Raw genomic sequence first — 27,188 nt, 5'->3', positions numbered from 1 at the left:
GTTTCCTAACAGTCCGGGTGACCATTCTCATGACCTGAGAAGCTACATATGTCATTAAGAACTAGGAAATCAGCAAAGCCCAGGTAAAAATGCTACCAGATTTTCTTAGTACAGGAAACAGCAACAGTTAACCTACATTATTTCCAACAACACCTTACCACTCACCCCACAAATTACATGTAACAAAAGTGTAAGTAGAAGATGGAAAGACAACAACCACAACAACAACAACACACACACACACACACACACACACACACACACTCACAAAGGATGGCATGTTTGTTTGGAAAAATACACAAAATGAAAAGTAATTGTACTTAGTATTCAATACCAAGTATATTATTACCTTTAGCTGGACTCTCTGTGCACGTGTTTCTTCTATCTTCTGTCGAATTTTATCTTTCCTGTACTCTTCATAAGCAAATGGATTTACCATCAATTTCACCTTTTCAAAATAACAAAATGAAGGAAAAAAAGAGTAAGAATTTTTTTTTTTGGGGGGGGGGCAGTCCCGGGGCTTGAACTCAGGGCTGGAGCACTGTCCTTGGGCTTTCTTAAGGCCTAGTGCTCTACCACTTGAGCCAAAGCACCACTTACAGTGTTTTCTATGTATGTGGTAGCAAGGAATCAAACCCGGGTCTTCATGCATGCTAGGCTAGCACTCTTACCACTAGGCCAAACTCCCAGCCCAAGAGTAAGAATTTTTGCAGAATATTTCATATATGCCATGAATATGGTACCAAAGCACACATAGCACCACACAGATCCTGTACAATTCCTGTGCACAAAAGTGCAAAGAGAAAGAGCGACACTCTCCAGTCATCTGAAGGAACTGTAAGTCAATATTTACCTTGTGGTAGAGTCTTATATCCATGAAAAAGCCATGCATGTATGCCCGGAGAAAAGGTGATCCAATGAGATGCGTGAGCCCTAGGAAGTGAGTGAAAGAAGAAAGCTCAACGAAAATGTATTTCTACTTGCTCTTTCTCTTAAGGCTAGTGCTCTACCACTTTAAGCCACAGCTCCATTTCCAGTTTTCTGGTGATTAACTGGAGATAAGTTTCCTGGACTTGGTTTTGAATTCTGATTCTCAGATCTCAGCCTCCTGAGTAGCTAGGGTTATAGGTGTGTGCCACGGGTACCTGGCTGAAAATATATATATGTGTGTGTGTGTGTGTGTGTGTGTGTGTGTGTGTGTGTGTGTGTGTGTGTGTGTGTGTGTGTGTGTACACATACACTGTTGTTCAGTCATGGGGCTTGAACTCTGGGCCTGGGCACTGTCACTGACCTCTTCAGCTCAAGGCGACCGTTCTACTCCTTGAGCCACTGCACATAAGAGTCTCACAGACTTTAGTTCCAGGCTGGCTTTGAGTTATGTTTTTATCAAAAAAACATTTTGATTATAAAATTTTGCTTCAGAGTTAAAACTTCAGAATTTAGAATGACTAGTCATGAGTATCTATCTAGACAGGCATTTCAAGCCACATTTTACAGATCGTACTAAGTATAAAAATAAGGAAAAAGTCTTCAAGACTTTAGGTGGCAGACATAAAGCCATGCAGCCTACTGCTAGTGCATGTAACATAGGCTACTAAGGTATTTATCACCTAATACAGAGGAAATAATCTTGCTGCAGGATCTGTGAAAGACCACACACAAAAAGCCAGAGCTTGAAAAGCAATACTACACCTAAAATAGTCTGAGGAAAAAAAGAAAGTTCTACTTTAGTAATTACTTTTATCCTTATGATAATTGATTGGGAGGCTTTATATATGGTGAGGATAGCTGCTGGAAAAGATAAGCAAAAACTTATTTAATGCAAAAAGATAGTACTAACATATATAATGATGCATTCCAGTTAATTCCAGTTATTTCCACAGACACTTTTAGACAGGGTTCCAAGTTATGGCCACAGCTAGCACATGACTAGTGAGTGACATTCCTGCCTCAGCTTCTCAACTGGATTTCTACAGATTTTTTCAGTTTAAAATGCGTATTCAACAAAATTTGCCTCAACTTATATAAGCACAACATTAAGATAAAACAATTCTCCCCCATCCCCAATGAACAAAACCACCTTTTACTTTAACAAACTATGTATCCTGTTCTAGTCATTGGTTATTATTATGAGTGTTCGTGTGGAGCTTGAACTTATGATCCTCTTCCCTCAGCTGAGGGAGGCCAGTCTGAGATACACAGTGAGCTCCTGTCTCAAAAGCAAGGACAGGAGACATGGTTCAAATAACAGACACCAGCCTAGCAAGTCTGAGACTCTGAGACCAAATGCCAGTACTGTCAAAAAACAAAACAAAAGTTAACCACCAACTTTAGTTGCAACTGGTAGAAAACAATTATGTATAGGTTAACTGTGCCATGAAATACAGGTTAAAAAGTTTAAGAGCTACTCAACTGCTCTAATTAATACAAGATTCTACTCTTAATATTCAACTGCTAAGGTATATTTATTTGTCCCAAAGACAGCTGAGCTGTCCAGACTTGTGGAGTGTAGATCTTCCATACGCTCACCCTCAATTAATGTGCTGGATAGCCCTTTGCTAGTGTTAGAACAAGGTAAGTAAAATCTACTCTCTTCATCATATAAACAAGTGCTGGGCATTCTCTCCAAAGGGCTGCTGGGAATCAGGTTAAGACCATGGGTTAAGTCTCTTCTTTGAAGTGGAGATCTTTGTTATTTTGGAATTCTTGTGTCTTGGATTCCTTATATCTATAAAACGGAATCACAATACCCATTTGATGCTTGCAAAGACTGAATTGGTAAATACTTACAATGTTGCCTGGCACACATAAGCCCTGCAGAAGGGTTTGCTATTCCTTGAGGACATTTCTTGGGTTCATGATCTCTACACATTAAGTAACTATAGGCTATATCCCTTGTCTGAAATGCGTGGTACCATTAGTATTTCAGAAGTTTGGGAACATGTGCGTAGCTTTTTATTGGATCATGAGTTTCTCTTAGGGACCAAGTTTAATGGCTTGGTTCCCAGAGTAGTGCTGTGGCTGTTGTGAAGTGATAGAGCCTTTAAGAGATGGGGCCTACTGGGGAGGGAGTGGTACCCTTAAAGAGGGCTGTGAGGGCTGTGAGTTTGGCCTCGTGGTAGAGTGCTTGCCTAGCATACACAAAGACCCGGGTTCAATTCCTCAGTACCACATACATAGGGAAAAAAAAAAGCCAGAAGTGGCACTGAGGCTTACGTGGTAGAGTTCTAGCCTTGAGAAATCCCAAAGAGTGCTCAGGCCCTGAGCTCAAGCCCAGGACTGACCAAAAAAAAAGAGGACTGTGAGACACAGCCCCCTCTTTGGTAGTACTAGAGTTTGAGCTCATGGCCTTGTGCTTGCTAGGTATAAGTAAGTTTTCTTTCCACCCCTTGAGCCGTGACCCTTATCAATCCCTTATCTTTTACCTCTGTGATGCGTTATGCCTTTAATAGAAGGCACGGTCTATCACAGGCTTAAAAAGCCATAGATCTTAAAAAGCCATGAACTATGCCCTCTAAAATTGTCAGTCAAAATAAACCTTTCCTCTTTTTAAGTTAACACAGACATTTATCAAAGTGAGGGAACCTAAATATATCAGTTGAGCAGCCCTATGTGAAAATCCAATGCTCTAAAATGTGAAACGTTTTCAGTGTTCTCAAAAAATCTGAATTCTGGAGCATTTCACATTTCAGATTAAAATGCACAATCTGTATTAAAGATCTTCTATATTTGAAGATTTGAGTTCTTAGTTTTGGATTGGGTCTTTTATGAACAAATCTAAAAGGGAAAAAGAAGCTATTTATTTTCGGTCTCTGAGACATTTTCTTTTTTTGTTGTTGTTGGTTGTGGGACTTGAACTTGGGGACGAGGCACTGTCCTTGAACCTGTTGGTGCTCAAGACTAGCATTCTACCACTTGAGCTAGGGCACCACTTCAGTTTTGAGTGGTTAGAGATAAGAGTCTCATGGGAACTTTTCTGCCCAGGCTAGTCTTGAACCATGATTCTCAGATCTCAGCCTCCTGAGTAACTAAGATTAAAGGTCTCAGCGCCCAGCTGAGACATTTTCAAAGTATAGTTACAATCAACTTATAATTATGAAAAGAAAATGTTGAAGCTTGAGGTTGTCCTGTAGATAGGGTTACTGGATAATGCAAAACTGAAGGCCCTCTTTCCTTGTGGCCCAAATGGCCTAGCCAGTGCAGAGGCTGCTGTGTGTGAAAGAGCATCTGCCTGTGCACCTCACTCTCCTTCCTTTCTTATCTCATCCCTTTTATTCTTCCCATCTGAGCCTCTGCACTTACCAGTGTAATGGTGATAAAGAGAGTAGGCTCAAGAAGGATATAGGCTATCATAATTTTTTTGGCAATCACTTTTTTTCTATACAGAGCTGGTAACTAAAAGACATTTCTCATACAAGACTCAAACAGGCTATGTTGACTTTACCTTCTCTAAGCAGAGGTTATAAACATGACAATTTACAGTACCTGATTGGCAGAAACATTTGAAATTGACTGACAGCTCAGTCAGTTCTGTTATCTATCCATTTGTATAGTGCTAGTCCTAGGGCTTGAACTCGGGGACTGAGCACTGTCCCTGAGCTTCTTTTGCTCAAAGCTAGCACTCTTATCAATTGAGTCACAGTGCCAGTGGCTTTTTTTGTTTATGTGGTACTGAGGACTCAAAGCCAGGGCTTCCTGCACGCTAGGCAAGCACTCTACCACTAAGCCCCATTCCTGGCCTTGTTTTGTTTTTTGGTTTCCACTATTATTATTGTTGTTTTTGTTGTAAGTACAGGGCTTGAACCTAGGGTTCCATGCGCTTCATTTTCTTGTTTGTGGCTGGGGCACTACATTTGAGCCAAGACTCCAGCTCAGGTTTTCACTAGTTAATTGGGAGTCTCTTAAGTTTTTCTTTTTTTTTTTTTGGGCCAGTCCTGGGCTTGAGCTCAGGACTGAGCACTGTCCTTGGACTTTCTCAAGGCTAGAGCTCTACCACTTGAGCCTCAGTACCACTTCCAGCTTTTTTCTATGTATGTGGTACCGAGGAATCGAACCCGGGTCTTCATGCATGCTAGGCAAGCACTTTAACCACTAGGCCAAACTCCTGGCCCTCTCTTAAGTTTTTCTGGCTGACTTTAAATCACAATTCTCCAGGTATCAGCCTCCTGAGCAGGTAGGGTTATAGGTGTGAACCACAAGCTGCCAAGGCATGGCGTAGTTAAACTGAATGTTCAAAACAAAACAAACAAAAAATGGAAGTAATTATATAAATATTTTTATCATAACTTTTGTTACCTAAGTTTTCTAGGTCTTTCTTGGTGACAAATTTGTAATCGTCATAAACCGTGCTTTCTGGATTCTCTTCTAATTCTTCTGTCAAGTTGTCCAAGAAGGAACACCACCGCGGAGCAGGACCCAAAACCTGTGGATGTTTACAGAAGGGTTAGCAAATGCGTTTCCTCACTACATCAATGAGTACTTAAATAATTTTACACTCAGACCGCCTTAATCAAAAACATTTTAGAGGTATCAATGTTCAAGAAGCAATATAAGCTGGGCAAAGTGGCTCACACCTGTAACCCTAGCTACTCAAGAGGCTGTGATCTGAGGATCGAGGTTCAAAGCCAGCCTGGACACTAAAGACCTTCATACTCTTTTCTCCAATTAATCACTAGAAAATGGGAAGTGGGGCTGTGGCTCCAGGGGTAGGATGGTAGCCCTGAGCTAAAGAGTCAGGCATAGGGCCCAGGCCCAGAGTTCAAGCCCCATGACCACCCCCCCGTCCCCCCCCAAAAAAAGAGGGCAGAGAGTTTGGCCTAATGGTAAGAGTGCTTGCCTAGCATGCACAAAGACCTGGGTTCCTCTTTACCACACACACAGAAAAAGCTGGAAGCAGTGCTGTGGCTCAAGTAGTAGAGCTCTAGCCTTGAAGAAAGCCCAAGGACAGTGCTCAGGGTCTGAGTTCAAGCCCTAGGACAAGGAAGGAAGGAAGGAAGGAAGGAAGGAAGGAAGGAAGGGAGGGAGGGAGGGAGGGAGGGAGGGAGGGAGGGAGGGAGGGAGGGAGGAAGGAAGGAAGGAAGGAAGGAAGGATTTGTGTCTAATAGAATAGCTGAAAAATAGCTACAACACATATAAGAAACAAGTATATAACATAATAAAGTAAGAAGAATTTAGGCCTATAAGGAAAAAAAACCTACTTAGTCTAGGATATAAAAGTGTTAGTGAATAAATTCTTACAGTAAAACTATTAAAATAGGGGTCGGGAGTGTGGCCTAGTGGCAGAGTGTTTGCCTAGCATGCACGAAGCCCTGGGCTCTATGCTTCAGTACTACATATACATAAAAAGCCAGAAGTGGCACTGTGGCTCAAGTGACAGAGCACTAGCTTTGAGCAAAAGTGTCCAAGGATAGTGATCAGGCCCTGAGTTCAAGCCCCAGGACTCACAAAAAAAAAAAAAAAAGTGAGCAAAAAGCCAGAGGTAGAGGTGTATGATTTCAAGTGGTAGAGTGATAGCCTTGTGTGAAAATAGCCAAGGGCCCTGAATTCAAGACACAGTGCAATGCACACATACATGCACGCACACACAGAAAAGGCTGGAAGTAGTGCTGAGGCACAAGTGGTGGGGCTCGAGCATTTAGAAATCCCAGGAATAATGTTCAGGCCCTGAGTTCAAGCCCCAAGACTGGCAAAATAAAAATAATAAAATTCAGTGGGCTGGAAATGTGGTTTAGTAGTACAGTAATTGCCTAGCATGCATGAGGCCCTGGGTTTCTTTATTACCAAATAAACAAAAATTAAAAAAGAAAAGCGTAAAAATAAAATTTAGTAGTAGTGGCTGTTTCATATATGTAATCCAAGTTACTCAGGGAAGTCTGTGAAATGCTTATTTCCAATTAACAGGCAACAAAGGCTAGATGTGGAGCTGTGGCCCAAAGTAATAGAGCTCTTGCCTTTATAAAAAAATCTCAAGGACAGTGCCTAGGCCCTGAATGTAAGCCCTAGGATTGGCACATGTGCGTGTATGCATGCACACGCAAGTACACACACACAAAATCTGATAGTGAAAATAATTCCTTCTCCTTCTCTTCCTCTTCCTCCTCCTCCTCCTCCTCTTCTTCTGCCAGTCATGGGGCTTGAACTGTCCCTGAGCTCTTCAGCTTAAGGCTACCAACCTACCCCTTGAACCACATTGCCACGTCCTGTTTTCTAGTGGTTAATTGGCAAAACAGAGTCTCAAGGTCTTCAGTGCCCTGGCTGGCTTTGAACTGTGATCCTCAGATTGCAGCCTCCTGAGTAGCTAGAATTACAGGTGTGAGTCACCACACCCGGCACAAATAACAAATTCTATCCTTCAAAACTGTTTGAGGTTTTAAGTGCTTTCAATACAAAAAGTATTCTAGGAAATGCAGACTGATTGGCTCACTCTAGCCATCCCATACGGTATAATATATATCTTTGAAAATATGCAATTCACCATTAATTCAATGTATAGTTTTACTCTATTATACAAATTTTATAAACTTAAATGTTTCTTATATACAAAATCTTTGTATTTAACCTAAAACAGGTTAAGTTTAAAATCATGCTAATGAATGGCTGAGGAACAATAGACTGAACAGAACTTTTAACCAACAAATGAAATGATATAGTAGATAAGTGAGTTCATAATCCCCAAATCTTCCTAAAACACTGAACTTCTGGATACTTTCCCTTGTTGATACATATTTTTCTCAACAGTCTGTAATATCCATTGAAGTCAATGCTGATTTGAAGGGAAATCTGTTCACTCGGTGGAGAAGATATGCTAATCACCAAAAACACTGGGTTCAGATGAAATGGAACTTCCAATGACGATTTACCTGTTTAACTCATTCGTGTTTAATAACACTGGGAGCAAAACCACGGAAATTATTAATCTAACTTAACCTTTTTGGAAAAGGGAAAGTAGAGGGAAAATGTTACAACAAAGGAAAACAGTTCAATGAACTTGTGAGGAAGGGAGATCAGGAGGGAAAAATTGAGAGAAAATGAGGACAGAGGTGACACTGTTCAAAAAGAAATGTACTAGGGCTGGGCACAATGGCTCATGCCTGTAATCCCAGCTACTCAGGAGGCTGAGATCTGAGGACTGTGATTCAAAGCTAGTTCAAAGCTAGCCGGGGAACTAAAGAATAAAGACCATGAGACTCTTATCTACAATTAATCTCTAGAAAAGGGGTGTGGGGCTATGGCTCAAGGGGTAGGGTGGTAGCCTTGAGCCGAAGAGCTCAGGGACAGGACCCAGGCCCAGAGTTCAAGCCTCATGACCCAGGGGGGGGGAAAAAAAAGAAAGAAACATAGTGGGTTAGTGGTAGAGTGCTTGCCTAGAATGCATAAAGCCCTGGGTTCAATTCCTCAGTACCACATAAACAGAAAAAGTCCGAAGTGGTGCTGTGGCTCAAGTGGTAGAGTGCTAGCCTTGAGCAAGAAGAAGCTCAAAGAGAGTGCCTAGACCCTGAGTTCAAGTCCCAGGAGTAGTACTCATTACCTAACATAAAACTGTACTTTTACAGTAACAATAAAGTAAAAAAAAAAATCCATTAACATCTATCCAGTTAAAAAAGGAGATGATTACACATGGCCATGCTAATTCCAGTTACGTTAGTTTTACTGAGTATAAAGGGTAGGCTCCTGTACACTGCCTCAAAAGCTGGGGGCAGGGGGACTATCATGAAGAAAGCAATTCTTATTGAGAGCAAAAAGAATTATAGCCGGGAGTTGGTGGCTCATGCCTGTAATCCTAGCTACTCAAGAGGCTGAGATCTGAGGATCACAGTTCAAAGTCAGCCTGGGCACTAAAGTCCAGGAACTTTTATCTCCAATTAACCACCAGCAAAACTGGAAGCAGAGCTGTGACTCGAAGTGGTAGAGCTGAAGAACTCAGGGACAGTGCCTAGTCCCTGAATTTCAAGCCCCATGACACAACAAAGAAGAGGAGGAGGAGGAGGAGGAGGAGGAGGAGGAGGAGGAGGAGGAGGAGGAGGAGGAGGAGTTGGAGTCGGAGTCGGAGTCGGAGGAGTCGGAGTCGTCGTCATTTTACAGAGAATTTCATGGTAGTGTAATACGTACTGTTTGTGGGGTGGGTCAGTTCTGGAGTTTGAACTCAGAGATGCCTGTCAGCTAAGCATTCTACCTTGAACCACAGCTCTAAATCATTTTGCTTCCATTTTTCCCCCCAAATAGGGTTTTCTTTTTTGCCCAGGACTACTCTAGATAGGGAACCTCTTGTTTGCAGTTTCCACACAGCTAGGACAGGTGCATATTAATGCATCCAGCTTTTTTTTTTTTTAAATAGGTTGAGATGGGATTTTGTGAACTTTTTGCCCAAACTGATTTTGATCCAAAATCCTCCAGATCTCCTTCCAAGTAGATAGGATTATAGGTTTGTGCCACGGTGTTTGCTCAATACTATTTTTTTTAAACAGAGTAAACATTTTGATGAGCTAAATGTTTTGACTATAAACCATAAAAGAAAAACCTTCAAGAAATATTTAGACATTATAAAAAATAATTTTAGAGCACTCAAAAGCATGACTCTACATCAAAGACACAGTTCATGAAAATTAAAATCTAGCTACAGTAGGAATGCATGCAAGTATGTGTCTAAGTACAGTCCCATGTACATTTGAATGGGAATGTGAACTCATATGTGTGTGCACATGCGCACACATGCACACAGTCATACAGAACAATGATCTAAGACTGCATTGAGTCTAAAGGGAAGACTTCTGGTTGACAGGAACATGTAAGAAGGCTAGAAAACTCACAGGGCGTCTTTTGAGAGGGAAAGCTTAGGCACTTGCAAACAACTATTTCCAACTACTCATAAATCTACAAGAGCAATCCTCTCCCACATAAGGAGCTCTGCCTAAGATAGCAATCTTTTCTTCTTTCAGGTAAGACAAAACCAAAACCAAAACCAAAAAAACCCACTACTGGGCCAGGAGTTTGGCCTAGTGGTAGAGTGCTTACCTATCATGCACGAGGACCCAGATTCTGTTCTTTGGTACCACATACGTAGAGGGAAAAAAAAAGCAGAAATGGTGCTGAGACTCAATTGGTAGAACTCTAGCCTTGAGAAAGTCTGAGGACAGTACTTAGGTTCTGAGATCAAGCCCAGGACTGGCAAAAAATAAAATAAACCTATTCATACACAAAGCACATGGAAATTCCATGCACACAAGGTACTAAAATGTAGAAGATCTTCCTTGGTAAAAGTGTTTTCAAATTCTGGGCATCAATGGCTTATATCTATAATCCTAGCTACACAGGATATGAAAAATCAGAGTTTGAAGCCAGCCATGACAGACAAATCTGGTCTACAAGTAGAAGTATGACTCAGCTATGAGGGAAAAGGCTGAGTGAAAACAAGAGGCCCAGAGTGCAAACCCTAGTACTGGCACACACACAGGCATACACATATACAGACACATAAGTATTTTCAAATGGATCTATTTGGGGTTGGTCATGTAGTTCAACCATGAGGCTCAGAGTATAAACCTGAGTATTGCCAAAAATAGGAGAGAGGGATGGAGGGAGGGAGGGAGAAGGAAGGTCGTGGGGATTGAACTCTGGGCCTGGGCACTGACCCTGAGCTCTTCAGCTCAAGGCCATTGCTCTACCACTTGAGCCATGGTTTTCTAGTGGTTAACTGGAGATCTCAGATCTCAAGCTCTAGAGATGCTAGGATTATAGGTGTGAGTGGCTAGTGGCTGGGAAAGTTTGTTTGTTTGCTTGTTTTTTATCTTAAAATTTGGATAAAAACATTCACGTATTCCCACCACTATAGACAAATAAACACTTTTTTAGTAAAAAGTTGAACCTAGTTTGATTTCTATGCAAAGGAATTCTAAGAGACCTCAAAATAGAGCACAAGTGTTCCTCAATATCCTCACACAGGGATTCTAAGACCCTGGTGGACAAGAGATGCATGGAAGCTTGAGTTCACTGTTTGTTTATAACCTATCCCCATCCCTCTGGACTTCAAACCACTTCCAATGTACTGCACGACAGAATGCTTGCCAAGTATGTAGGAGGCCCTAGATTGGATCCTGAGCACTGTACAAATCATTTCAAGATTATTTCAGGCCCAGAGTTTGGCTTAGTGGTAGAGTACTTGCCTGGCATGCACGAAGACCTGGGTGCAATTCTGCAGTACCACACACATAGAAAAAAGCCAGAAGTAGTGGTGTGCCTCAAGTGGTAGAGCTCTAGCCTTGAGAAAGCCCAGGCCCTGAGTTCAAGCCCAGGACTGCCCCCAAATATATATATTTCAATCTGTGGCTGACTGGATCTGCAGCTGCAGCACCCATAGATAAGGGTCCTTTAAGGCAGTTGTGAACATAACCCAGAAAGCTTATACTGTGTATCCTGACTTCTCTTGGGGTGAGGGGTAGAAATAACAAAATAAGATCAAGCCAATCTGAGCTTACTTTCACACTGTTTTCTTTTATATGACAATCAATACTACCACATGGTTTTTGTATTTTTCTTTTTTTTAAGCTCTCCAGATTCTCTTGGAATTATCTGAAGCTGCCCCTCAGGTGGTAAGTCTAGCTGTGGTAAATAATCTCTGTCATCAGATTCCTGGCTATTAAATTTTACAGGGGGAAATATTCCATCAAAAACAAAGTTAAACCTCGTGGTTGGCTTTATTAATCACATTTTCCAGTTCCACAAGAGAAAAACAGAACACCCTAACTAAGTGGAAACTACTGATTTACTAGTATGAACTGCAGGCTTTGTCCGAATTAGAGCTTTCCTTATAAGGCCTATCATTAAGTTGCAGAAAACACCTGTTACTTTTTTATCAGCCAGGAGGGCTTAAATCTCTCTGATGTACACAGCATGACTTCACGTTACTCTTGCGATCTTCACAGGCATACAATGTTAACCTTAAGTACCAATTAATCTTTGAAAAATACTTTAGTTTACTTTCTAAATTTCAGGTTTTACAACTTTAATACATTTTAACCACTGATGGGCTCTTAGTAGTACATCAAATGTTCCAGGCTTCCTGGGCTAAGAATGTATGTCAGTGGCAGAGTATGTGTTCAATATTCTTAAGATCCTGGGTTCAATTCCTACCACCTCAAAAATGTTTCATATTTTCTGTATATCATCAGATTGCTATACTCTATATTTTAGATGGAACTTACTATTGCTTCTCTCTATTTTCATGTACCTTAAGAATTTTATTTAGCTGGGTGTGGTGGCTCATGTCTGTAATCCTTGCTACTCAGGAGGTTGAAATCTGAGGTTTGAGGCTCAAAACCAGCCCAAGCACTAAAGTCCATGACAGTCTTACTCCAGTAAACTAACAGAAAACTGGAAATGGTACAGTGGCTCAAGGGATAGAGCATTAGCCTTGAGCTGAATCACTCAGGGACAATGCTGTGCCTAGGCCCCGAGTTCAAGTCCCACGACCAAAAAAAATGTATTTTATTTCAGAAAACTTGATTCATATGATTCAATTTTCAAGTTTTATTATCTGCTAATGACCTACTTTTATAAGAAAAAAAGCAATTTATAAAAAAAGATTTATAACATTTATTTTAAAAAGAAATTTATTTATTTATTTATTTTTCCCCAGTCCTGGGCTTGAGCTCAGGGCCTGAGCACTGTCCTTGGACTTTCTCAAGGCTAGAGCTCTACCACTTGAGCCTCAGCACCACTTCCGGCTTTTTTCTATGTATGTGGTACCAAGGAATCGAACCCGGGTCTTCATGCATGCTAGGCAAGCACTTTAACCACTAGGCCAAACCCCGGCCCCAAGAAATTTATTTTTTAAAAAAGCAAAAGTAGAAAGTGACTTGTTAGATTGATAGAAAGAGATCATGACAACCATATTGACCAATCTGAATAGAAGTACTTACTGTTCTAAAATATAAAAAAATCTTTTTTGTAAATAAAAAGTCTTGTGGAAGATCTAAAACTCACATTTTGCCAATTCCAAAAGAACCAACTTTAAAGTACTAAAAAATACTATCAACCTAAGGCTATCATCTGCTTTGTTGGTTAGATCCTACCTGTGAGAAGTTATAGTCATGTGTCAGTGGCTCACAACTGTAATTCTAGCTACTCACAAGGTTTAGATCTGAGAAGGGCAGTTCGTAGCCAGCCTGAGTAGAAAAGTGTGAGACTCTCATCTCCAATTAAGCACAAAAAGCCAAAGTAGAAGTAAGGTTCAAATGGTAAAGCACTAGTCTTGAGTTTGAAAAGGCTAAGAAACAACACTTAGGCCCTGAATTCAAGTGCTCATTGGGGGACCCACACATATGTGCATATATAAAAGAAACTACTAGAGCCAGAGTTTAGAGCTCAGATTTTTTTTTCATTTTAAAAATGCAAAACGCAGTAGTGGTACTCATTACACACTATGCTGGAAATGAACTATACAACTTGTGGGAACAGGAGGGAAAAATTGAGAGGGGAAGGGTGACTGTCCAGAAAGAAATGTACTTACTTCTTGACTTACGTAACTCAAACCTCTCTGTACATTACCTTTATAATAACAATAAAATGTTAAAAAATAGTAATGTACCACATATACTACAGATTATGTAAAATCTTCTGTGGAATCTGGCGACAGTAGTCTATAATTAACTATTAGTATGTCTATGGTATTTTTTTTGTCTGTACCAAAAGTCACGCATATTTATCTACATTCCTGATTTGGACAAATAAATACTTGAAAGAAACTTAAATTTCATTTCACATTCGAATCCTAAAGAATAAGACCAAGCTCAGCTAAGGCTCATGCCTGGAATCTTAGCTACTCAAGAGGCTGAGATCTGAGGATCGCCATTCAAAGCCAGACTGTTCAAAGCCAGTTCAAAGCCAGCCTGGGCATTAAAGACCTTGAGGCTCTTATTTTCAATTAATCACTAGAAAATGGGAAGTAGGGCTGTGGCTCTAGGGGTAAACCAGTAGCCTTGAGCTGAAGAGCTCAGGGGAAATGCCGAGGCCTAGAGTTCAAGCCACATGACCCACCAAAAAAAAAAGATAATAAGGTCAGGCTAGAGTGTGCCACAAATGAATTAGGAAAAATCGCCAGAGCTTTGTAATTTGAAATTTGCAGATGAATTTTATAACATATATACATGTTAGATATTTAGTATACATGTTTAGTACATATACATGTGCGCTAAATATATAACATAAACATCATGAGCTATTATCATGATTAGTGAATTTTTCTAATTGATAGCAGGGGTCTCCAAGAGGAAATCAGATTTTACATACTGAGGTATTAACTCTGCAACACAAATGTAAAAGAAAATGTTCTTTTTCAACTTCTCCATTGTTGGTCTAGTGGCATAGCATATAATTTCAAATTCTGACAGCGAACATTAATACTCAGGGATCATAAGCTGGAGAGTTGGCTGGGAGGAGAGAAACAAGTCTGAGAATTGGAAGGAGTGGTCCATCTTTAAGCATGTAATTGCATTTGCAGCATAATGAGCTGCTTAATTGCATACCCAAGTTTACACACAACTGCATGAGTAATTATGAGTCATTTAAAGGAACTCTACTCGCAGTGCTTTGCACTCAGGTCCTAAAAATCAGGTTAGCAATACAGCAATTCAATTTCAACATCTTAAAACATTTATCTGTCATGATTCAACTTTGATTTTGAAAAAGTAGTTTAGACACTGAAGTAGAATAAGAAAAATAAAGCCAAATGGTGGGTGAAGTGTTTGGTAACCACTGTGTCACTGTCATGGAATCAGGAACAGTTAATCTACAAAAGCTCTGAGAGCACAGACGAGCATCGCCAGTGTATCTACACATAAGTGCTGGGGAAACGGCCAATTCAAGTGATGGCGCAGTACAAAATCCGTACCGCTATTAAGAACTACCAAGGGATTTCCGTCATCATGCTAGCACTCACGCCTTGTTAAAAATAACCGTTGAGTGCATATTAAAGGTATAAAGCTTCAAGGACAAAAAGAAAGAATAGAGGATGCAGTGGTGCAGAGACAGCCTAGTGATCAAGGGTGCTTGCAACGAAGCACTGGGAGAAAGAAGAGCTGAGACTTCCAATTCTCGAGCTCCCAGCATCTGGGAAGACGGCATTAACTGCAGGACTTCATCTCAGGCTGAGGGGCTGAGAAACACCTAATTCCCCATGACTCCCAAAGAGACCATAGGGTAACTCTCTGTAGGTACCAGAGCTGTCTGGCCCACACTGCTGGGAGGAGGGTCGAAATGACAACTAAGCAGAGTCTGAATGTCACACTGGGACCCTCGCTTCTTCTCCCAGACCTCAAGAATGACCGAAGCCAAGCACACATTGATTGCTTCTAACTTAGCCACTCTATACCCCAGAGACGCTCGACTTCTGTGGGAAAAATATAAGGCCTAGGAAATGGTGCTCTGTCTGGGAACAGTGGTTAGCTGACCAATCACACAAAACTGCCAATGGGAGCTGGGTGCGATGGCTCACACCTATAATCCTAGCTACTCAGGGGGCTGAGATCTGAGGATCGAGGTTCAAAGCCAGCCCAGGCACTAAAGACAATGAGACTCTTATTTCCAATTAATCACTAAGAATGGGATGTAGGGGGCTGGGAGTTTGGCCTACTGGTAGAGTGTTTGCCTAGCACGCATGAAGACCCAGGTTCGATTCCTTGGTACCACATACATAGAAAAAAGCCGGAAGTGGTGCTGAGGCTCAAGTGGTAGAGCTCTAGTCTTGAGAAATCCCAAGGACAGTGCTCAGGCCCTCAGCTCAATCCCAGGACTGGCAAAAAAACCCCGAACAAACCCCAAAACCAAAAAAAACCGAGATGAGAGCTGTGGCTCAAGGGGTAGGGTGGTAGCCTTGAGCTGAAGAGTTTGGGGACAGTGCCCAGGACCAGAGGTCACGCCCCATGATCCACCAAAAACAAAAACAAACCTGCCAATGGGCAGGTTTATAATAGGCCCGAGTTATAGTCAATAGTATACTGCCTCATTCTTGGCCACACAGACTGCCAAAGGGGCCCCAGGCATTGATCCAACCCAGAGCTTTCTCTTTTCTTTGAGAGGAGCAGTGTGCAAACCAAATGAGAGCTTCTCCCCTTAATCTGCTTCTCTTCCAGAATAGGAACACTGACTAAACCAGGCAAAGGCTACACAAAGAAAAGCACCATGGAGAAAAATAAAGCAAAAGTGTGATAGAGGCAGAGGGAAGAGGACAGGTAGGGGCTCTGATGGCCCTCACTGAGGTGATGACTGGACACAGACCAGAGGAAGGAGTGACTCCAGATAAGTAAGTGCTCAGTGCTTAGATATAAGGTGCTCACTACAAAGACCTGCCTGATGTGGCTTGAACAGCGTCTGGGAAAGCAAGAGTGGAGAACACACAAGTCTTTACAGTGGCTCAGCCACTGAGGATCTTATCTCCTTCCTGAGGGAGGTGGAAGCCATCAAAGGACTCTGGGCACAGGACTGACCTGATCCTTGCATTTACAAGGACCACTCTGACAAAGCTGGGAGACTGGCTGGCTGGTTCTGAGCATTAAAGGACATTTCTGTTCATCTATTAACTGACAAGCAAATCAGAGACTTTGGTGGTTGGTACCAGATAACAGAGAACAGATTTTATAGAATTAGTCCCTGAGAGATTCACTAAACAAAAAACAAATGTTGGGTTTGTTGGGAGGCTGAGTTATGTGAATTCCAAATTATCTTATTTAGGGTATCTAGTTGTCAACAAAAAATTACAAGGCATGTAGAAAGAAAACAATCTATTAGAGACAGAAACGAAGTGGTTGCCAGGGCTATGAGAGGGGGGAGAATAGGAGAGACTGGTGAAGAAGCTTGCTTCCTTTTGGTGTAATGTTCTATAAAGCTGGTAGAGACACTGCACAATTGCACTATGTCAAAAATCAGTGGGTTGGGGCCGGGAGTTTGGCCTAGTGGTAGAGTGCTTGCCTAGCATGCACGAAGACCTGGGTTCGATTCCTTGGTACCACATACATAGAAAAAAGCTGGAAGTGGTGCTGAGGCTCAAGTGGTAGAGCTCTAACCTTGAGAAAGTACAAGGACAGTGCTCAGGCCCTGAGCTCAAGCCCAGGACTGGTAAAAAAAAAAAAAAATCAGTGGGTTAAGCTGGGTGCTGGTAGCCACACCTATAATCCTAGCTACTCAGGAGGCTGAGATCTGAGGAGCCTGGTGGTTCAAAGCCCACCTGGGGAAACAAAGTCTGTGGAACTCTTATCTCCATTAAATTACTAAAAAGGGCAGAAGTGAAGCTGTGGCTCAAGTGGTAGAGCACTACTAGTCTTGGAGGGACTGGCACCAAAAAATAAAAATAACGACCAATGGGTTGGGTGGGAGTGTGGCCTATTGGTAGAGTGCTTGCACAGAATGCATGAAACCCTGGGTTCCATTCCTCAGTACCACATACACAGAAAAAGCCGGAAGTGGTGCTGTGCCAAAATGGTAGAGCTCTAGTCTTGAGAAAGCTCAAGGACAGTGCCCAAGCCTTGAGTTCAAGCTCCCGGTCTAGCAAAAACAAACAAATGAACCAATGGGTTATATCTACCATTCCAGGCCTACCCCTACCCCCCAGGCCAGTCTTGGCCTTGAACTCAGGGCCTGGATCCTTTCACTGAGCTTTTGTACCCAAGCCTAACTCTCTACCACTTGAACCACAGCTCCATTTCTGGCCTTTGGTCTACTGGAGATAGGAGTTTCATACTTACCTGCTCAGGCTGGCCTTATATCCTCATCTGTAGGTCTCAGCCTCCTAAGCAGCAAGGATTACAGGCATGAGCTACCAGTGCCTAGCCAGATTATATGCTTTAAAAGGTAAATGTTCTAGTATGTGAACTGTATCTTAACAAAGCTGTTATTTCTAGAACTAGAGTTAATGCTCAAACACTGTATTATATCATTTCAGCTGCCGCTCATCTACAAGAGTCTCCTCTATGTCTTGCGTTTCATATGCTGCCATTCTCTAGGTGTGCAGGCCAGCCGAGATATAGAGCTTCCCACAATCCTAAGGAGTGCTCCTCCTAATTACATTGTGCTGATGGCTTGTCGGCTCATACGGGATGCTGTGCCAAAAGAACTGAAACTGTTCCAACAGAAGCATTTGGCCTGCATGGTTAACATTGGTGAAGTCATAAGGCAGAATTTAATTTTCATCAATTCTTACACTTTCATACTCTTCATTGTGTAAGACGAGGTTCTAGCAAGGGAAGGGGGATATCAAAGGTCTGTCTGGGGACCAACTCCCAGGAACCAGTCAGTCTTAAGTTTCTGGTAAAGGAACCTGTGGAAGAGAAAGGAGAGGAGGGGAAGTGGGAGAAGAAAGGAGGGAAAAGGAAGAATACAAAGGGACAAGAGGGGATGATAGGAAATTGCCTTTTGCAAACTTGTCTGAGAAGATTCTGCCTCTAGATATCTATAGATATACTATTCTTTCCTTATTTCACCAAATGAAAAGATAAAATCAATCTACTTTTTAAAAAAAATGAAGGGGCACTAGGGAATGAGCCCAGAGCCTTGCGTTAGCTAGCCAGGCACTCTACCACTTGAGCTATACTTGGTCCTTTCGCTTTTAGTTTTTCAGACAGGGTCTCCAGCTTTTGCTTGGCGTGGCCTTCATCTATGATGATCCTAGTCTGCCTTTTTCCCTCTCCCAGTTCTGGGGGTAAAACTCAGGATTTTGTGTAAGCTAGACAAATGTCCTACCACTGAGCTATATCCCCAGCCCTTCCTTTTCAAACTTTTAATATTTACTTAAAAAGGCAGAATTCTTTTTGTTGTTGTTGTTGTTGTCAGGCCTTTTCTATGTATGTGGCACCAAGGAATCAGACCCGGGTCTTCATTCATGCTAGGCAAGCACTCTACCACTAGGCAAAACTCCCGGCCACTAACATTATTTGTTTGTTTGTTTGTGGGTCATGGGGCTTTCACTCAGCCTGAGCTCTTTTATACAGTTCAAGGCTACCGCCCTACCCTTGAGCCAAGCCCCACTTCCCGATTTCTAGAGGTTAATTGGAGGTAAGAGTCTCAGATCCTTTAGTGCCTGGGCTAGCTCTGAACCTTGATCCTCAGATCTCAGGCTCCTGAGGCTGAGCCACCACTCAGCGAAAAGATGGAATACTTAAGGAAGTAACCATTTATTGACAACTAAATACTCACATTTTAAACTATATTTACATATACTACTGGAGGTTTATGAACTCTGAACTTAGCAACATTCAGAACACACAATTTAAGTGAGATCAGATACTCTGGCTAAATTGAGGCCTTGGGGAAAACAGAATTACTTCAAACACACCCCTTCAGTTTATTTGAGCAAAAATTTTATTCAAAACCATGAAATTAAGCTGGGTGTGGTGGCACATATCTATAATCTTAGCTACTCAGGAGGCTGAGTTCTGAGGATAGTGGTTCAAGCAAGCCCCACACTAAACACCATGAAACTTTTATCTTCGATTAACCACTAGAAAACTCAAGGGATAGGGCTTTGAGCAGAAGAGCTCAGGGGGACAATGCCCAGCCCGAGTTCAAGCCCCAGGACTGACAAAAAACAAAACATACCAATACAACAACAACAACAAAATTCCCCAAAAGCCACGAAATTCCTTCATATGGCAAGTCTTTTAAAGTTCTCTCTTAAGTTTCTAAAACTAGAATTGTTTATTCCAAATTATACTAAGCTGAGGTAAAAGTGAAAACCTCTGCATTTCTGCTTATCACGAAAATGTATACATGCATTAAACAACATGGAAAAATCCACATGCTTCCATTGTTCTTCAATGCCAAAGGGAAGAGAAAGGAAGAGGGAGGAGGGAGTGGGAACCGAAGAAAGAGGGAGGAAGAGAACAGAGGAAGATACTGGCATTAACAGCCTCGACACATTCTAATTTTTCTCACAGTCCAGTTAGTTTAATGAGAAAAACAGATGCTTCTTTTAAGCTCTTGTATCCATTCTTTCCTGAAAAGCCTGGCCTTGCCCCTTGGTCACAAAGCCACCATTTGATATTTATCACATTACACTTGAAATTCCAGAGCTCTTTCCTAGAGTTCAGATCCAAAGTTTGCAACAACAATAAGCACAGTATTGAAGGCTCCTCAGCTTCCAACTTCCTCCTCACTCAAGTTCCTAACCACACTAAAATGTGAAGCCTGGTGTACACACATATCCCATGGGTCCTAGAGGTGAGGGGCCAACTTCCTCATGAAAATGCATTTATCTCTGTGATCACACACTTGGAATGAATATTCCACAAGAGCTTGTTTTGTCATTTCACTCCTCCAGGAGTCACCCAGATGGTTAGCGCATTATCCTCCCCCGTTAGCCCATCCCCGTAGCTGTCACCAAGGCCTACTTCCACGCCACTTCCTTGCAGCAAAGGTTTTTATTAGTAAGTTTTCAGCACTTTCTTACTGTCCTCCAAGTCTCAGTTCTGAAGTCTCAATAAAAACCAGGGGTACCATGATATTTAAAACTACTCAGGATACAGTGGCTCATGCCTGTAATCCTAGTTTCTCAGGAGGCTGAGATTTGAGGATTGTGGTTCAAATCCAGCTCAGGCACTAAAGTCTATGAGATTCTTACCTCCAGTTAACCTCTAGAAAAGCTAAAGTGGAGCTGTGGCTGCAGGGGTAGAGCAGTATCCTTAAGCTGAAGAGCTCATGGGGCCTGGAGTTTGGTCTAGTGGTAGAGTGCTTCGCTAGCATGCACAAAGACCTGCGGTCAATTCCTCGCTACCACATACATGGAAAAAAGCTGGAAGTGGTGTTGAGGCTCAAGTGGTAAAGCTCTAGCCTTGAGAAAGCACAAGGACAGTGTTCAGACTCTGAGTTCAAGGCCCAAGACTGGCCAAAAAAAGAGATGACGAGCTCAGGGACAGTTCCCAGGCCCCACAATCAGCAAAACAAACAAACAAACAAAAAAACAACTCAGGAAAGCTAGGCACCAGTGGCTCATGCTTGTTAATCCCAGCTACTGAGGAGGCTGAGACCTGAGGATTTCGGTTCAAAGATAGCCCAGGCACCAAAGTCCATGAGACTTTTATCTCCAATTACCACCAGAAAACCGGAAGTGGAGCTGTGGCTCAAGTAGACGAGCACTAGCCTTGAACTGAAGATCTCAGGGACAACACCCAGGCCCAGAGTTCAAGCCCCATGACCAAAACAAGCAAACAAACAAACAAGCAAACAAACAAATAATAACACAAAAAAACTCAGGGAAAGAAATGGGCAGAAACAAAGGAAGACTATGAACATTTTCTCAAGGCTCTGCACCTTAACAGTGCCATCCGTACAGTCAGAAGTAGTCACTCAGTATCTCCAACAGGTCATACCCAGAACTAGGAAATCCTGAAGTACACATTTTAAATTCAAGCAAAGTTAGATTTTATAAATGTCCCCCAAGTAAAGCCAAGAGTACATAACATGGGACAGAAAAGAGGTAGAAAGAACCCAATCTGAGACAGGCTGAATAAAAGGTGGCGACCATAAGCGTCAGTAAGGGACTACGTACGGCCTGGGTGGGAAGTCGGCACCAGCTCCCACGGGCCTCTTCCACGAAGTACAGGATTTCCACATGTGACTATGTGAAGCACTGTGGTGATCGCTCCCACACTACTGATGATGGGAAAGTGACTTTCTTGGGTCTTTTATACACAAAATCCTTACCTTCCACATGGTCTATTCTTTCACTAGCTACAAGCTTCTAGTCAGCAAGGGTCAAATCATAAGTGCTCTGGATATCTCAGGCCTTAGTCAGGCACATGAACGAGGTCTACTAAGTGTGCTTATGAGAAGGACTCAAACTACAACTACCTAACATAGATTAGCTGCCCACAAAACAAAATATATGATTGTGTTCTTCCCTCACCCTGCCTTTTTAAAAACATTTTTCATTTTTTGGTGACAGTCTCCCTGTGTAGCCCAGGCTAGTCTTGAAACTTGGTTCTCCTGCCAGAGCCTCCAGAGAACCAGGATTCTAGGTGTGTGCCACAGTGTCTGGTTTTCTTGAGTAAGGGATATAAAGAGTGAGTGATATTTACAGATGAAAACAATAATGAGACATACCATATACCCACACACCCACGAGAATGGCCAGAATCCAGAATACTGGGAGTACCAATTGCTGGCAAGGATGGGAGCTAGAAGAAGTGGCCGTGCCACTTTGGAAGGTCATTTGGCTGTTTCTCACAAAGCTAATGGACCTCCATGCCATTTATTCCAACATGTAACCCCAACATGATTATACGCACACAAAAATTTGAACATGAATACTCAGAGCAAGCTTATTCACATTGGCCAAAACTTGAAGCAACTGAGCTGTCCTCAACAGGAGAATGGATGGATAAACAAACTGGTCACCCACACATACATACAGAGAAAGGTGCTATTATGGCACAAAAAAGTATGGAACAGTCTCAAAAGACTTTTCTCACTGGACATGTGGCACATACAGGTAATCTCAGCACTGGGGAAGCTGAGGATCTCAAGTTCAGGGCCAGCCTGGGTCATATAAAAAGGTTCATAAGCACAGATACCTACTTATGAGAACATATTACTAAGGGAAAGAAGCTAACCTAAAATTACTACATACAATGTGATTTCAGCCACATGAAATTCTAGAGAAAAGCAAACCATGAGACAGCAGCAGTTCAGCGATTACTGCTGTTTGGGGGCTGATGACGCACAGAATTCTCATCATGCCACATGACAGCATCAGAGTAGAAACATGTTCTAGGAACCAGGAGCAAAAGGTTAAACATACAGAGCTGAGCGTGATGGTGCATGCTTTGTAATCCCAGCAACTGGATGCTAACTAATGTAAGAGAATTGAGAGTTTAAGGCAAGCTGGGGCTACACAGTTAGACCTTCTTCTCTCCAAACAAAAGGCATAACAAGACTAAAGGTAAAACATAAAGCTGCTACCCCATGAAGACTACATCCCTAGTCCCCTGTGCATCCCCCCTTCCCCGCCCCAATACTAGGGTTTGGTAGTGCTTGGTAGGCAGGTGCTCCCAGCCCATTCATTTATTTGTTTTTCTTTTTTCTTTTTTATGCAAGATCTTATATTTTATTGAAACATCTTGTAATTAGACAGTTACTTCTATCATTAATTTTATCTAGTATTTCCAAAAACAACATCAAACTACATCATGGCTAAGTCTATTATTTTGTCATTTGTATTACTGTAGTAAAGATTTTTTCTGTTTAATTATACATAAAAGCACCGCTAAAATAGTATAGGCAGGAAACAATGCAAGAATATGCAGTTTGGGCAAGTTTAATAATGTACAATGGAACTTGGAAAATATAACTAGTCCACAATAATTTTACTTGATTTCAAAGTTTCTGAGTATTTTATTTTATTTACTTTTAAATAAAGTTATTTTGAGACAGACTTTGAAGCTGGCATTGAACTTGCTAAGTAATTAAGGTTAGATTTATAGAACTTGCTAAGTAATTAAGGCTGGATTAGAAACAGTAATCATCCTATCTTATACCATGAGACACAAAGCCATCACCTTTGTAATATAAATGTTTTTGATGTAAGTCTTCTCTGAACAAGAAATAAGAATGGCCTATAGACACATGAAGAAATGCTCAACATCTCTGGTCATAAAAGAAATGCAAATCAAAACAACATTAAGATTCTACTTCACTCCAGTTAGAATGGCCAGGATCAAGAAAACAAATAACAACAGATGCTGGAGGGGATGTGGCCAGGAGGGATCACTACTACACTGCTGGTGGGAGTGCAAACTGTTTCAACCACTATGGAAAGCAGTATGGCAGTGCCTCAAAAGACTAAACATAGAACTCCCCTATGACCCAGCAGTTCCACTACTTGGCATTTACCCAATCATCCAGAAACAAGGGCATACTAAATCCACTAGCACAACGATGTTCATTGCAGCACTATTTACCATAGCAAAGATATGGAACCAACCCAAATGTCCCTCAGTTGATGAGTGGATCAACAAGATGTGGTATTTATACACAATGGAATTCTATGCTGCTGTCAGAAAGAACGGCATCTCCCCATTTGTAAGGAAATGGAAAGACTTAGAAAAAAAATCATATTAAGTGAAGTAAGCCAGACTCAAAGGAACATAGGCTCATTTGCCATAATCAGTAGAAACCTTGTTTTACTCTTTTCAAATAGGCTGGTGTCCCTGGGGAAAACTGACTCTTCAGCAGTCGGGAATAAAGCTGTGGATCACTATTCCTGCCCGCCTTCCTATTTATAAGAAAAAGAAGCTGGCATGGTGGCTCATGCCTGTAATCCTAGCTACTCAGGAGACAGAGATCCGAGGATCTCTGGGTTCAAAGCCAGACCTGGCAGTACAAAGCCAAGAGACTCTAATCTCCAATTAATCACTAGAAAATGGAATGTAGGGCTGTGGCTCAAGGGTGGGGCGGTAGCCTTGAGCTGAAAAGCTTAGGGACAGCACCCAGGCCCAGGGGTAGGGCAGCAGCACTGAGCTCAGGGACAGTGCCCAGGCCAGAGTTCAAGCCTCATGACCCCCCTCCTCACCCCCCCACCAAAAAAGAAAGAAAGCTGGGCTCGGTGGCTCATGCCTGTAATCCTAGCTACTCAGGAGGCTGCGACCTGGGGATCAAGGTTCAAAGCCAGCCTGGGCACAAGAGGACCTGAAATTCTTACTTCAATTAGCCTCTAGAAAATGAGAAATGGGGCTTGGCTCAAGCGTAGGGCAGTAGCCTTGAACTGAAGGGCTCAGGGACAACACCCAGAACAAGTTCAAGCCTCATGACCTACCAAAAAAAAGAAAGAAAGAAAAGGAGAAAGAAGCAAACAAAGAGACATAAAAGTACATGTACTATATATAGTAATAAAAGAAAATCTCACATGATTCAGATAGTTGATTCTTAGTACTTTAAACCAATCACTGTATAAACACTATCTTCTACCCCGGCCACTACAGTGAACATGTCATCAGGACGCTGGAATACTTACAAGATTTACTTCCTACTTTACTGTAGCCAAAACAAGAATGAGAGAGAATTCAGCGTGGAAAGCCCCAAGACAGAGGGAAGAGTTGGGGCCAGTATTGAGCTTGGGCTCAGGAAGTAGATGTGTATTGTCAAGAAAAATGGACAAACATAGACATGTATCTACTTAGGCAAAAACAAGTATCTTCTGGTACATGAAGCTAGTAGAATGATTGTAATCAACCAGCTTCATATGGGAATTACATAAATGTTTACCCAATCAGAACTAAAATTAAGTTTTGATAATGTGACAGAATGCTTAGAAAATTACTTCCTGATTTTCACACTCTAATGCTTTTGGTATGTTGGCTATTCCTGTACCCTAATAAATTGTGTTGGGAAATGGAGCGGATTTCCTCTGCTGAGAAAGGTGGCACAGATACTCTTACTGTTTAGATTAAAATAGGAAGTCCCATTTCCGCAAACAACATGCTAGCATCACAACAGAATGTGTGCGGATCAGCTGCCTGACATCTGTGCCCCACCATACATCTCACAGTTAAGAATGAATAAAATAAAACTACAGAAAAACACCACTGTCTGAAAAGCAATTTCGTGCAAAGAGATAAAATTCATGATGACAGAAATGTCCAACACTAAAAAGAATACAACATCCTTTTTGTTAATTAAAGGAAGGTAATAGACTTTGGACTCTTACTAACCTGATGATTTCTGCTTATAATTACATTTTTTTCCTGCATAAAATTAGTTCTTTTACCACAAAATGTCTTATCTTTTCAGATCTTTCCTTTAGGCTTAGCTTTATCTTTAGCACATCTTTTTTTGGGGGGGGGGATTACAATTAAGCATATGTCCCCTTTGAATTTATTATGAATCAGTACACATAAAAACTGTTTTTGTTTGTTTGTTTGTTTGTCTAAAAGTCCTTGGGCTTTCCTCAAAGCTAGTGTTCTACCACTTGAGCGACAGCACCACTTCCGGCTTTCCTATGTATGTGGTCAAGGAATTGAACCCAGAGCTTCGTGCACTCTGCCCTAGGCTAAACTCCAGGCCCCTTAACTATCTTTTTTTCAACTTGAGGATGAACTGAATTTAAAATGGCTCTATCCTTTTTCTCGCTTTCTTCGTTTTAGTGATTCCGGAGTTTGAATTCAGAGCTTCATGCTGGCTACCACTTGAGCTCTTAATAGTGAGGAGTTTGTCTTCAGTGCCATGCCTCATGGTCCTGACCTTACATCGCTTACCTTTCTCACCTAACTTTTTAAAAAATCCAAATGGCATCTTATCTGAATTATACCTAGTTGAGTCCTGATGTCTTCTCTCAGCTTTCTCCAATGTACAAGCCCTCTAAACAGTTCTCCATGAACACAAACACATTACAGTCAAGCACACTGGTAGACTGGGAGAGTCCCTCATCGTACCCCTCCCCTTATCCTTTGCCACTGTCACTCACATTAGCAAACTGTTCCCTAGATGTCACTGACCAACTCCCCCAAGATATCTCTCTCTTGCTTTCAAAACAGATGTTGCCATTATCTTGCCCATTCTGAACTTGCTAACTATAGTTTATAAATCTTTCCCCTTTCTCCTACTTTACCCATTTTACTGTTTCTAACTCCCATTGGATAAACTTCTTTTCCTGAGATCAGGTTCTAAAGTCAAACAAGACCGAAAACAGCAAAATCAAAATTAAAATTGAATGTTGGGTATAGTAGCTTCTACCTGTAATCCTAGCTACTCAGAAGGCTGAGATCTGAGGATCATGGTTCAAAGCCAGCCCAGTCACTAAAACGTCCGTCAGACTCTTATCTCCAATTAATCACCAGAACACAGCAGTGGCACTGGCTCAAGGGATAGGTCTTGAGCTGAAGAGCTCAGGAGCAGTGCCCAGGCCAAGAGTTCAAGCCCCACAACGACCAAAAAAAAAAAAATTAAAACCTGAAGGTCCCAGCCAGGCATATGATGCATGCCTGTATTCTCAACAGTTGGGACTGAGGCTAGTATGGGGTACATATCTGAGAGCCTAGCTAAAAAGTAAAGCAAAATAACAACAAGAATCTACATATTAGAAAATCCATTTGGACATTTCCTCTGGTGTTGGGGTAGCATCACATAGTTAAGATGACTTAGATCTACGTCCTCACACGCTGCACCTTAGACCACAAGGAACCCACTCCCACTTTGTGTGGGGTTGACCACGA

The 27,188-nt window shown here is 41.8% G+C and overlaps 1 protein-coding gene across 1 annotated transcript in view; it reads right to left on the bottom strand.

The window, feature by feature from the left end:
- Nol10 (nucleolar protein 10) overlaps positions 1–27,188 on the bottom strand; it is an 88,731-nt gene that overhangs the window by 17,749 nt on the left and 43,794 nt on the right. Inside the window, exons 14-16 of the mRNA XM_090337449.1 lie at positions 5,296–5,422; positions 854–933; positions 350–448 (exon numbers count right to left, since the gene is read on the bottom strand). Of these exons, the coding sequence (XP_090193575.1) occupies positions 350–448; positions 854–933; positions 5,296–5,422 (306 nt within the window). The remainder of the gene's footprint in view (positions 1–349; positions 449–853; positions 934–5,295; positions 5,423–27,188) is intronic.

The sequence above is a fragment of the Megascapheus bottae genome, chromosome 7 (genome assembly GCF_031878675.1).
Source record: "Megascapheus bottae isolate mThoBot1 chromosome 7, mThoBot2.hap1, whole genome shotgun sequence".
Lineage (NCBI taxonomy): Eukaryota > Metazoa > Chordata > Mammalia > Rodentia > Geomyidae > Megascapheus > Megascapheus bottae.
The sequence above is the reverse complement of the archived record's forward strand: the minus strand, read 5'-3'. Positions and strand labels throughout refer to the sequence as shown.